This window comes from Schistocerca americana, chromosome 1, assembly GCF_021461395.2.
Source record: "Schistocerca americana isolate TAMUIC-IGC-003095 chromosome 1, iqSchAmer2.1, whole genome shotgun sequence".
NCBI classification, from domain to species: Eukaryota; Metazoa; Arthropoda; class Insecta; order Orthoptera; family Acrididae; genus Schistocerca; species Schistocerca americana.
In genome coordinates this window covers 670,742,812-670,756,483 of record NC_060119.1, presented here as the reverse complement: position 1 = coordinate 670,756,483, position 13,672 = coordinate 670,742,812, and the positions used below count along the sequence as shown (strand labels likewise).

At 43.7% G+C, this 13,672-nt stretch overlaps 1 protein-coding gene across 1 annotated transcript in view; it reads left to right on the top strand.

Moving 5' to 3' along the window:
* LOC124544685 (leucine-rich repeat-containing protein 15-like) overlaps positions 1-12,135 on the top strand; it is a 69,544-nt gene extending 57,409 nt beyond the window's left edge. Inside the window, exon 6 of the mRNA XM_047123321.1 lies at positions 10,414-12,135. Coding sequence (XP_046979277.1) covers positions 10,414-11,549 — 1,136 coding nt within the window. The 3' untranslated portion in view covers positions 11,550-12,135. The remainder of the gene's footprint in view (positions 1-10,413) is intronic.
* Positions 12,136-13,672: the final 1,537 nt, after the last annotated feature.

The window sequence follows — 13,672 nt, the reverse complement described above, 5'->3', positions numbered from 1 at the left end:
TAAGTTTGAACGTGATGTTATAGTCGGCGCACGGCACAGCATCTCCGAGGAAGCGCTGATGTGCGGATTTTCCCGAACGACCATTTCACTAGTGTACTGTGAATAGCAGGAGTCCAGTAAAACATAAAATCTCTGACATCGCTGTGGTCGGAAAAAGATCCTGCAAGAACGGGACCAACGACAACTGAAGAGAATCGTTCAACGTAACGGAAGTGCAACCGTTCTGCAAACTGCTGCAGATTTTAGTGCTTGGCCATCAAACAATGTCAGCGTGAGAACCTTTCAGTCGAAGATCGACTCGCGTACCCTTGACGACTGCACGGCACAAAGCTTTACGCCTCGCCTGGGCCCGTCAACACCGACATTGGACTGTTGACTGGAAACATGTTGCTTGGTCGGACGAGTCTCATTTCAAACTGTATCGAGCGGATGGACGTGTGAGGATATGAAGACATCCTCATGAATCCATGGACCCTGTATGTCAGCAGGACACCGTCGAAGCTGGCGGAGTCTCTATAGTGGTGGGGGCGTGTGCGGTTGGAGTGAAACGGGACCTTTGTACGTCTAGATGCGACTCTGATAGGTGTCACGTACATAAGTATCCTGTCTGGTCACCTGCAGCCATTGATGTCGATTGTGCATTCCGAGGGACTTGGGCAATTCCAGCAGGACAATGCGACACCCCACACGTCAAGAATTGCTGTATAGTGGCTCCAGAAACACTTTTCTGATTTAAAACACTTACGCTTGCCACCAAACTTTCCAGACATGAACATTACTGAGCATATCTGGGATGCCTTGCAACGTGCTGTTCAGAACAGATTTCCACCACCGGATTTATGGACAGCCCTCCAAAGTTCATGGCGTCAGTTCCCTCCAGCACTACTTCAGACATCAGTCGAGTCCATGCCATGTAGTGTAGCGGCACTTCTGCGTGCTCGCGCGGGTTCTACACGATATTAGGCAGATGTACCCGTTTCTTTGGCTTTTCAGTGTACTATAGTAGTTTACTTAAAGAAATGCCCAATGAGACGAACAGGAACGACACTTTTATTGAAATACAAAAATTACGCTCAAGTCACTACGTTCTATGGTGATTCCTGGACATCACAAAAGGCGAGATGTGGTTTTTAATAGTGTGGTTGATCAACACTTACGGTAGTGCATGCCTTTATGACATGCTCCCATGCTGATCACAAGGTTGCTATCGAGTTTTCGCGGTAGTGTGTTTCATTCCTCCACCAGCGCGGTTGACAACTACTGCATGGACGCTGGTGCATGAGGCCGTGCTGTAACACGTCTCCCTAACGGGGCTCACACGTTCTCGATGGGGTTTAAGTAGTGGGGAGGCAAAATCCTCTAAGATCTCCTCCAACAGCGTTGTTCGAGTCACCCTCGCATTGTCATGCATAAAAATGAAGTGGGGGACAAATGATTCCCCGCAAAGACTCACGTAGGGAAAGGGAGTAGTGCCACAAAAACATTGACAGTTGAGCGTACCGTGTTCAAAGATGTGGACGTCAGTCCGCCCATGCGAAATTATGCCTCCCCACAGCATAACGTCTGGACCGTCAAAATAATCATGTTGGACAATGTTCCTTGATGCATTAAGGTCTTCCCACCTCACCATATGGGAGTACGTTCAGAATCACAACTCACACTGAATCTGCTCTCATGCAAGAAGAGTATGTGATCCTATTCCTTGATGGTCCAGTCACTATGCTGTTGGGACCATCGCCAGTGATGGCGGCGATTTGTGAGTGTCAACACAATACAACGTACTGGTCTTCAGGCAAAGTGACCACCCCATGCAGTCGCCGTGCCACTGTAGAACGTTGGACTACGTGACTTGCAGTCCTGTTAATGTGTTTGCAATGGAGCCCGCTGTTTGAGGTGATTCCTTCTGGCTTGTTTCACAAAGTAGCGATCATCTGCTGCTGTAGCTGACAGTCGGCCACCTCCTCTCCATCGAGCAGCAGTGTCTGTGGTTCGAAATGCTCTCCATGCACGTGAAACAACGCTTCTTCTTCCAGTTTCCCGACGAATATTTCCCGCGTGTAGCCATACAAATGTTGTCTCCGGGCACTGTAACTGCACACTGACTGATTCACATCTGTGCCTTTAACTACATTGTGTTGCTTTGCCAGCCCCACATATTAAGTTACGAGAAAAGATGAGGTATTATAGGCCTAAAGTGGATTAGTAAATTTGACTGTTGAGAGGTGGTAGTACTAATAAAGAACAAAAACATTCAAGCTTATTATTAATGGATCCGCAAATGTGTACTTTCTGAAAATTCAGTTCTTGAGCAGAAGAGGGGTTTGAACGAGTTTAGTTGCGGAAATGAGCACAATCATTGTATTGGTGCTGTGAGATAAGTGTAAACATTTGTTTTAACGTCTTTCGGTACCTCAGTGGACTAGGTATTCATTAGGTCTATTCTACAGTCATATGTGTGCCTCTAGTTGTACTGTGCTCTAGATTCAGTTGTGTAAGCTTGGGTTAGAGCAATGGTTCCCAACCCTTCTTAGGCCATTATTCCTGAGCGCAACTAGACATTGTGCAGAACTCCCACCCCTTGCCGTTTCTGCCCCACTCCTCCTCTTCCCCACATTATCACCAACTTTAGCACCTAATTAAACTGTAGAATGAAAGACTTTTTTAGGAACACTTTTATTTTTAAAATGATGACTGATGAGTGATAGTTTGTGTGTGTGTGTGTGTGTGTGTGTGTGTGTGTGTGTGTTAGAATCAATGACTGAGGAATTGGTTATGCATAGCAAGTGCTATCGACAAATCCTTCTCAGATAAGAAAGCTAACCATCAGTAAGGAGGGTAAACACTTGTTACAAAACATACTTCCCCTGCATCACACCTCTCCATTGCCGCACTTGCTTTGACGTGCACCTACAAACCCATTTAAAATCAACAAAGTTAAAAGGTGTCCATTATATTTACTGTTCGTAAATCTCTTGACTGCTATACTCCTTACTTATGAACTGGCAGAAATTGGAAGTCTTCAGGCTGTTGCTGCTTTGTGTCTGACCACAGTCACTAATAGTAATAATAATAAACCTGTGTATAGCGCCGTAATAGCCCTTATGTAGTTACTGCCGTGTCGTGCTGTTAATTAATTCATTTATCTGTTTTGAAGCGATTAATGAAACAATTTATAGACTACTGCAGGTACTATCTACAGCTAGAAGACATTTTCTTGAAATATTTATCATTTGTTACGTATGTGTCTCACTTTTATTGTCAGCATTGTACGAGACAAATCACAGCATACTCGTATGTGTGTAGACGACGGACTACGTGAGGAACCCGTAACCTCCATCGCATTAATGACGCTAATTGAGAAAAAGTAGTTATTGATGACGTAGTAATCAGTATTAGAGTCTTGCAAAATTATGATAATAGTAACAAGTTTTTTAAAATAATTTAGTTTCGTGACTGAAACAGAATCGAATCGTTTAGTTTTTACTCCTCAGAAAATTTCATTTTACCCCTCAGGTTGTGAACCACTGGGCCAGAGTGTAGTACCGTGCGGTAGTTCGTTTTGAAGGGGATCAACGATGCAACAATAGATGCTAAGTTGGTGGAAGTGTGCGACCACAATGCGCTATCATATGTCACAGTGGTTAGGTGACGCATACACTTCCACTGTGGGCAAACATTCTGAATAGCGCAGAACGTTGTGACAGACCATCTCTCCGCGGAGAACCGAGAACCACAAGAGAAGAGCAGGCCCTGATGCTGAAATAGTGGTGTAATCAGAATACCGACAACGAGTCTTGGATCAATTTTAAGCATGTTAGATGAAATTATGAATATCACAAAAGCAGCCTTCCGCTAGGTCTACGATTGCACACACCCACTGAAAAAGACGTCCGAAGCTTGGCAGCTTGGCCGGTTGCAGCTGGGGCAGTCCTACACAGCGATATTTTTGCCATCTAGGCAACACGACTGAGTGCTGCGGGTATCGCTGTAATCCAGGAACAAAGTAGCAAACAGGGGAATCTTTGGAATCACCAACTCCGATAAAAGCGCAGATCGTCGTCGGATATGGTGATGCTTAGTGGATTTTGGACTAATAGATTGTGCTTGTAAGGGGAAAACTGTCACAGGGGCATACAACCAAAACTTTCTGTCGAAGTTACGGAAGGCTGTGAAGAGAAAGCATCGGGGAAGGAGTTTAAGGCGTTGTTTTCTCCACGAGAGCTCTCTATAGGACGCAGCACACATTCTACTTGTTTTGGCTATCAGAATCCCTGTACTGCCCTAACGTGTGACATGGTACATAGTGACCTCTATCTCTGTTCGGATAAAGACAACATTGCGTGGTAGGCACGTCTACAATGAGGAAAAGGTGTTTTCGCAATGAGAAGTTTCCTGAGCAGCCAAAATGTGAACATCTACCAGAAAGATCTCAAGCAAGTCATCCGCCGTATGGAAAATTTGTCAGTTTGAAGGGTAAAGATGTAGAGAAGCACCAACTCCATTATCAAATTTCATGGTCGCTGCTGGATTCCTACGATGCGATGATTAAAATTTTGTTACTGGCCCTCATACGCGACAGTTACCAGTTGCTAACCTCTTTCTTATCTAGACGGTACCTCAATGACTCCAACCCCTAGTACTACAACACTGAGATCTTCTAGTTCGATCAATGGCTGCTGAAAACTAGTGGTGCCGACCCATTGTTTATGTATAAATTTCATTTACTGATGAGGCGGAGTCAAAAGCGATAGCGTTGATTTTGGTAATCAGCGTTTCTGGCCTGAGGAAAGTCCCCACGCAATTGATGAGAAGTGCAAAATGATTTAGATAAGATATCTGTATGGTGCAAAAAGTGGCAATTGACATTGAATAAAGAAAAGTGTGAAGTTATTCACATGAGTACTAAAAACAAATCAGCTTCATTTCGATTACGCGATAAGTCACACAAATCTGAAGGCTGACAATTCAACTCAATACAAAAAACAAATACAGTTACAAATAACCTAAATTGAAACTATCACATAGATAATGTTGTGGGTAGAGCAAATCAAAGACTGCGATTCATTGGTAGAACACTTATAAGGTGTAACAGGTCTTCCAGGCGCTCAGTCCGGAACCGCGCGACTGCTACGATCGCAGGTTCGAATCCTGCCTCGGGCATGGATGTGTGTGATGTCCTTAGGTTAGTTAGGTTTAAGTAGTTCTAAGTTCTAGGGCACTGATGACCACAGATGTTAAGTCCCATAGTGCTCAGAGCCATTTGAACCTTTTTTTGAACAGGTCTACTAAAGAGACTGCTTACACCAAGCTCTTTCGCCCTATCCTGGAGTTAAGCTCTGCGGCTTGGAATCCGCATCAGGTTCAATGAAGGGCAGTACGTTTTGTGTTATGGCGAAATACGGGAGAGAGCGTCACTGAAACGATACAGGATTTGGGCTGGACATCATTAAAAGAAAGTCGTTTTCGTTGCGACGGAATCTTGTCACGAAATTCCAATCACCAACTTTCGCCTCCAAATGCGAAAGTATTTTGCTGATACCGACCTACATACGGAGAAGATGTAGGTGTTCGTTCTTTCCGCCCACTATGCGAGATTGGAATAATAGAGACTTGTGAAGGCAGTTCACTGAACCCTCTTCCAGGCACTTGAATGTAATTTGCAAAGTATTGATGTAGATTTAGAAGTCCCATAATCCGATTTTTCAGAAACTTTGCTCAGGGGAAGAACGATTAAAATAAGCGAAAACTTGTTTTGACTTGTCTGTAAATATTCGTCCGTCTCTGAGAAAAACGACGGTCAAAATTTTCGAGGTATGTTCCAGACACTTTATCTGTCTTTTACCATGTGATATCCTCAGGCGAAATGGTGGGCCAGTGGTTAGCGTCGCGGGTAACTAATTTTGTGCCCCGTGTTCGAAACCCAATTATTACATTTATTTAGTTTTTCATACCCATGTCTGTAGAAGTTTACTGATCTAACGTTTTCCAATGTATGTTGATACAAAGCTGTCCTTGTTCGTTTACTAATTGCATGTCAGATGACTGACTGAAAAAAAGAAAAAAATTCGAAATTGTTTCCGGTAAAATTCCTATACTGTATTTTCATTCATAATCAATTGCAAGAACTCGTTTTCGGAAAAATGATCCGGTGTGCATGACTTGCCAAGAAATTATTGCTAATGCGCGAAATCTCCGCCAATGTTAACGACGTTTCTGTTCCGAGTGAGATTAATAAGAGGAAGTGACACCGTGGCTTTTCCGCCTTCGCGCGTTGCTCGTGGCGTTCAGAATACGTGTGTCTGGAATGTATCTACGATCGGTGCCATCCAAGGGAATGCGCCAAAACTTTCTAAAGAATTGTTGTTGTTGTTGTTGTTGTTGTTGTGGTCTTCAGTCCTGAGACTGGTTTGATGCAGCTCTCCATGCTACTCTATCCTGTGCAAGCTTATTCTGAAGAATAAACACGTAAATAAAATTCACTCATGTTGAGAAAAAGACAGAACACCTTGAACGACTAGAGACAGGATGTTTATATTGACAGAACAAGTACACCAGTATGATCTGCAGAAATGATTAGTATTTCAGTCACCTCGGTTCACCATGTGTCCAGTTGCCTAGTAGCCACAAGGTCTGCCATGGGCCCTGATAACTTGTTCCATGCGTGATGGCATCGAAGCATATAATGCGCGAATGGCGTTCCGTGCTATAGCAGCATTCACCTGGTTCCAAACTTCATCTGTGGTGTTTGGCATTGGGTCACAGCACTGCACCCCTCGTCTCACCATATCCCACATATTTTCGATTGGCGACAATTATGGTGATATGGCATGCCAGGCCAAAGAGCTGAAATCCTGTGACACCAGGAAGGCACGTGTTCATGCAGCAACAAGTGGTCATACGTTGTATTACTGAAAAATGGCGTCTGGAGTGTTGTGTAGAAAGAATATGGCTACCGGTCGCAGATGTCATTCGCGTAGGTCACACTGGTCACACTGCCCTGGACGCGCACCAACTGTCAGCTGTGGTTGTATCCAATAGCTCCCCACTCCATAAAGCCTAGAGTTGGTTCTGAAAGTGTTCTGGGAAAGCAGTGACTATGAGTCCGCTTGCCCTGTCTGCGGCGAATCAATATGCGGCCATCATTTCCAAACAAACAGGAGCTGGAATCGTTCGAAAACACTACCGGATGCCATTCCTGCCCACACTGTCGTCGTTCCATACACCACTGTCGTCTATCATGTTTCTGCACACTCGTCATAGGTAGGAGGAGCAGTGGACGACGCACAATGAACCCATGCGTAATAAACGGCGTCGGACTCTCACCCCTGATAGGTGTACGACGTGTCAGATGGTTCCACTGTTGCGCCAAAGTCGAAGACGACGCAGATCTGCCCTGAAATGTCGTTCGGGCGAGGTGTAGATCTATTCAGAGGGTGGTCTGGGTGGTGCGACCTGTTCATCTCGTCGTGTTCTACAACCTTCCATGAAGTATTCTGCTCATACTCGCTGCACTGCCGAAAAACTCGCACACGAGCAGCATATTCCAGAATGGATGCATCACAGTCTCTCACGTCAATAATGCGCGTGCTTTTAAACTCACTTATTGGACGGTAGGGTTCCTGCATACATCTGCGAGGCATCCTAAACGTCTGCTCAAGTCACACTGATCCATTACCTTCGGTTTATAGAGACAACGAGAGCCTCAGGCACATTTTACCTGTAGGTGGTGTGGTGTCGCAATATCGATGTTCACTTTGAACCTACGGGACGAATGATTCAAATACGAATCATTTCTGCAGAATATACTTAAGTGTATGTCCTATAAGTATGAATGTTCTGTCTCTAGTTGTTCAAGATGTTCCGTTTTTTTCTGAACATGAGTGTATAAGAATTGATATGAGGCTTAATAACAGAATATGAAAATTTGAAAAAATTGCAACCCCACAATATACCATACACACTTGTATAATAAATGTGTTGCAGTTACTCTGAAATCTAGTTGCAACTGTACAATTAGTATAACGCCCTTATGTTCCCTTCTTTAATAAGAAACATTTGTGTAGTAACTATGAGTAGGTATATGAAAACAATCCAAATCAAATAAAATACATTGAAATAGTAATTTGATATCGAACACGGCACTCCGTCTTCAGGCCACAAGTGGCCCATCGGGACCATCCGACTGCCGTGTCATCCTCAGCTGAGGATGCGGATAGAAGGGGCGTGTGGTCAGCACACCGCTCCCCCGGTCGTTATGATGGCTTTGTTTGACCGGAGCCGCTACTATTCAGTCGAGTAGCTCCTCAATTGGCATCACGAGACTGGGTGCACCCCGAAAAATGGCAACAACACATGGTGGCTGGATGGTCACCCATCCAAGTGCCGGCCATGCCCGACAGCGCTTAGCTTCAGTGATCCCACGGGAACCGGTGTATCCACTGCGGCAAGGCAATATCGAACACGGGGTGCAAAGTTAAGAAGCCGCGACCTTAAACACTGTGCCACCCTTTCGTCTGAGGATATCGCAGGACAAAGGACACATAAAGTATCTCCAAACTACGTGGAGAACTTTGACCTTTGTTGCTCCATAAACGGTTTAGTATCTACGGATAAGCCGAGACACGTGTTCGCTTATTTTGTCCTCTCTTCCACTGAGCGAAGTTCCTGGGTAATCGATTGATGGCACTTGACGTGTTCTCTTCGTAAGTGTCGGCACTGCTGAGAGTGCCAGAGAAGGAAGGCGGCTGTTCAGAAACCACCTGGTAGGGTCTTAATTCCATCAGCTGCAATGTCTTTCCAGCTAATTGGACTGATCTGCTCGGACAATTTCTGACTTTTACTAGCAGCAATAAGTGAATTATTGTTTACGCTACAAAAGTTTCGAAAATAGCCGAAGTAGCCGAGATAGACAAATTCATTGTGGAAGACACTATACTGAAACACGAAGCCCCATGATCAACAATTGCTGATGGAGTGAAAGTTTTTCAGCCGAGACTGTTGGCGGAGATAAAGTGTTGCTGCAGCATCACACATCACTTGAAGTCTGCCTACCAACTCTTTGTTACTCATTTCGATTCGTTCAATATTGTCCATTCTTTGCTATTCGTACATGTAGCCGATATTTAGCACTCAAGAAACTCTCTAATCGATTGAAACAATTTGACGTTTCCACATGTAAATTAAGAAATCCGCTGCCCACAAAGAAGCTCAAATAATCGTGTGTGTCCGCGGGGCTAGGTTTATAGAAAACTAGATCTGGTCTGCAGAATACACACAGCACACAGATGCAGTTGGTGACCGGAACAGTTTCAGTCGCTAATATGTGTGTCAGCACAGTCTCAGAAGTTGAGTAGTCGACAAAATGGAGCAAAAATGGACATCGTTTCTTTAACAGTAAGTAGTACAATGATCGCACTTTTCAATAATTTCATTCAGAAAAGTAAACACGCAAAGGAAGTGTTAATAAACGAAGTTTGTACCACGAAATTCCTCAAAAATCCTATTTACACGCAGATTATCAGACTATATAATGGTATGAGTGTTTGAATATTTGAAAATGTATTTTTTTATTTTCCGCACAGTGTGTGTGTGTGTGTGTGTGTGTGTGTGTGTGTGTGTGTGTGTGTGTGTGTGGCCATCCCATTCTCGTAAAGGATGTCTGACACCACTAGAATGAAGATATCGTCTTATTTATGCCCAAGAGTGCACTACGGGCTCTCTGGATTCCTATATGCAATTTTTTTTTGGTGAATCTACTGTAATATTCTCTAATAGCTAATTTATGTCGTGTTACACATAACCATTAATTTGATGTTGTGTTTTTTAAAAGAAAATCCATCAGACGATGTTTTTTTCCGATCTTTGCTAACCATGAAGTACAACTAAAACTGTTAAGCTTTCATAATCTTAGTATTTCCTTAGATTCTTCGTAATGTTATATAAACTCCTAACATCACACTTATGCTTAGCGTCAGTGGTATACTTGTGCTGAGCACATTTCTTCTTCGCGTTTGAGGGTAATAGTCGCTTTTTACTATCCTTCCACTTCGCGCCTCGTCTTCTGTTACGATAACACTAGGGACATTCCATCGAATGGGCTGTCGGTGCTGATGCTCTTTCGTTCTTCAAAACGTCAATAAATTTAAGGGCATGCCGTAATATTTCAGCACGAAGACATTTTAAACGATTTATTTCAATGAAACAAAGCATAGTAATTTGAAATGCAATATGACCTAGTTAGTTTTTGCTACACTTAAGAACACAGTTTCTTATCGAGTTGTACTTATCTAGAGGAACGAACACATCTGATACCACCCGACCCAGCGGCTTGAAGCGTTATTATATCGTGCTCCTCTAATTTTCGTTATTCCTCGTTTTCTGCACTTACATACAACGATCGCCTTGTATTTCCAGGACTGTTCACCAATGTGACGTCTCTGCGCTACTTGCTGCTCAGAGACAACCGACTGCGCGTGGTTCCACCTTCCGGCACTCTGCCGGAGCGGCCAATATCGCTCGATCTGAGGGAGAACCACCTGCAGACCGTCGAGGACTTTGGTGTGTTCGGCTCGTCGCGAGTCTGGCTGGACGGCAACAGGTGGCGCTGCGGCTGCTCGCTGGAGCCAGTGCTCAGGGAGGCCGCCTCTGTGCGCCAGTTGCGCTGGTTCCAGCAGCGACCGCTCTGCTACCAGGACCATGACGACCGTCGGCTCGTCATCGAAGAAGGCGTCTCCCAGTGTCACATCTCCATCACGTCCAGTGCCGGCAGCGCTACAACCTCCAGTGCTATTCATAGCCCTTCTTCAACAACTTTCGATAAAATTTCTAGTGACGCACTGCCTAAAAGTGCAACATCTAGTGCTGTAGGTTGGAGACCTGGTAATAACATCTCTCAAACGGCTACTTCATTGACCGACGTATCTGTGAGTGGCGCCCCATATGTTTCCAGTCCTGAAACTCCAACCCCAGAGACTGGAAGCGGTGAAACTAGTGCCTCTGACTCCTCTGATGTTGATACCACTACCTCCGAAGTTAGTAGCTCTGAAACCGGTGCCCCTGTGACCTACAGTTCTGAAACAGCTACCTCAACAATTGGCAGTACTGAAAATGAAACCCTTAGTACTTCTTATAGTGAAACTACAACCCCAGATATCAGTAACTCCCAATTTGACCCTCTTGGGACTTCCGAAACTGATACGTCAGGGACCAGAAGCGGTGACACAGACACTAGTCCAGCAAGTGGAGGTTCTGGGAGTCTCAGTCCTTTAGAATCTAGCACTAAACCGGACACACTTCTAGACCCAGACTACGAAGTTAATCTTCGTGAACAAGGCTCTGGGCGGATTACTTACAGCACAACAAATGACACCAACAACAGTGCAGCTGCTGACATAACCGTTTCCAGTCCTGTAGATACTACCTCTGATATTAATACCTCTCAAACTGGCAGGACAGAAAAAGACGTGACTGAAACTGTCAGCCTCAAAACAACCAGCACCACAGATTCCGACTATGATAGTGTTATAGATTATAACGTCATGACATATTAGCGAAATATGAGAAATGGATCACTTATATTACTACTGCGAGATAATGTTGTTGCCTTCATTTTCCTTATTGAAGGACGCAACGTTTTCTTTTTGTTGCTGGCATTTTGTTTATTCAAAGACATTCATGCAACACCCCAATCGTCCACTGGAATGACGGTTATCGGAGGTAAAGTTCACTTCCTCAAAATTTCTGTTTAGCACGGTCACTTGCGTTTTCTATGAGTCCACTCTGGAAATATAGCTTTTTATAAAGCTCTAATTTTTTATGTCCCTTTGTGAACCCAGGCTTCGTTAAATGAAACGTGAATTTATTTGAAATCAGAAATAACTGTTAGAAGTGGTGTAGTAAATTGCAACGAAACTGTATCAGATCACTCGTAGCGGGGAAAATCACGAAAACGTTAGTGGCAAAATGAATAAGTAATTGAGGACAGTGAAAGGAGATAACAGAATTAAAGGCTGTGATAATATATGAACTGCTCTTTTAGGGTACTGCTATGTACTACAGGACTGACTTATATTTTTAGAATGATTTACAATGTATAAATTATTTTGTCACTACAAATACAATATAAATTAAGCATCATGTGTGGTAACTATTTTACTGTAGCGGACAAATCAATATGCATCAAATAACGATAGTAATAAAACAGTTAGATACGGGCTTTGTGAGTGAAAGGTGACTTTTGGGGTTGTGGGTTCTCTATCTCTCGTCCCTGCTTTTCGCTTCTGAAGGACAGCAATGTAAGTATGTGCATGGTCCCCTAGCCATACGATCAAGAATAACTATTAGACACAGACAGTCATCTACTCATATAATATTTTGGTAATTGACATAAATTCTGCCAATCAGAAGTCACACTTTCAGATTGTACCGAATGTACAAACGTGGAATGTCAAGCAACACGCTGAAGTTAACTAGCTATACACACAACAAAAGAAACGATTCTATACACATAACTTCTCAAATGAACAGAATAACAGTACTTCGATGTAGTCAAGAATTTAAAAGCCCACTTCACCGTATTACAGAAATATTCCTGCTTCGAAGGTGGTAAGAAACGGAAAATCGTCTTGCAATTGAATTTGACTGACATCATTACGATAGTGACAGTACAGAAACTATTGTAAAGTCGTCAATTTATGATCACCTTTTGATACCGTGACATTTTGAACTCATAACGTTTTCAAATTCTGGCAATCGTGGAACTGCCTGCACGACTATTAGCCAAATATACACGAGTTCTGGCTATATTGTCAACGGTCATTTTCCTGGTCGTGGACCACTCTGTTCGCCATAAGCCGCCTACAAGCACAAGTTTTCACTCTTTTACAGCTAGAGCCATCACCATTATAGCAATAGGCAGCGAAGGCCGAGTTTATGGACAACCCGCCTGTATATTCTGATCCGCACCAAGTGCACGATCCGCGCGCCATTGTCCATCTTTGCTCCATCATAGCCGCCATATTCTTAACAGCTGATTTATTTATTGTCTGTTACTTCCGACTGCTTAGGATTTCAATGCGTTTCGACTATAATATTTGGCAGAATTCCCTTGCAAGGCACATTACATATCGATAGATGTTAATAGAGTATATTATACAGCGAAGCTCAATTGACAACTTACTGTCCTCACAAGTAAACGTATTCATTCAAACAAAAAAGCTAGGAAAGAGATTAAACTTCAAAAAAAAGAAGAAGAAGTAATCTTTCTACTGCATTCTCGCTTCCCGCGCACGGGGTCCCGGGTTCGATTCCCGGCGGGGCCAGGGATTTTCTCTGCCTCGTGATGACTGGGTGTTGTCTGTCTTTCATCATCATTTCATCCTCATCGACACGCAAGTTGCCGAAGTGTCGTCAACTCGAAAGACTTGCACCAGGCGAACGGTCTACCCGACGGGAGGCGCTAGCCACACGGCATTTCCATTTCCACAGCATCGAACGCACGTGTCTCTGGCCGCAGTCATTCTATCAGGTATGCTTGACGTGGGTTACAGTTTGATGATTGATTTCTTTGTGTAAATTTTGGGCAATAACGCTGCAGATATGACGTTTGTGTATGTTTCATACGGTGCTTTATGTCTGTACGTTGATTTAGGTGTGATATTTGTGGATTTCATTG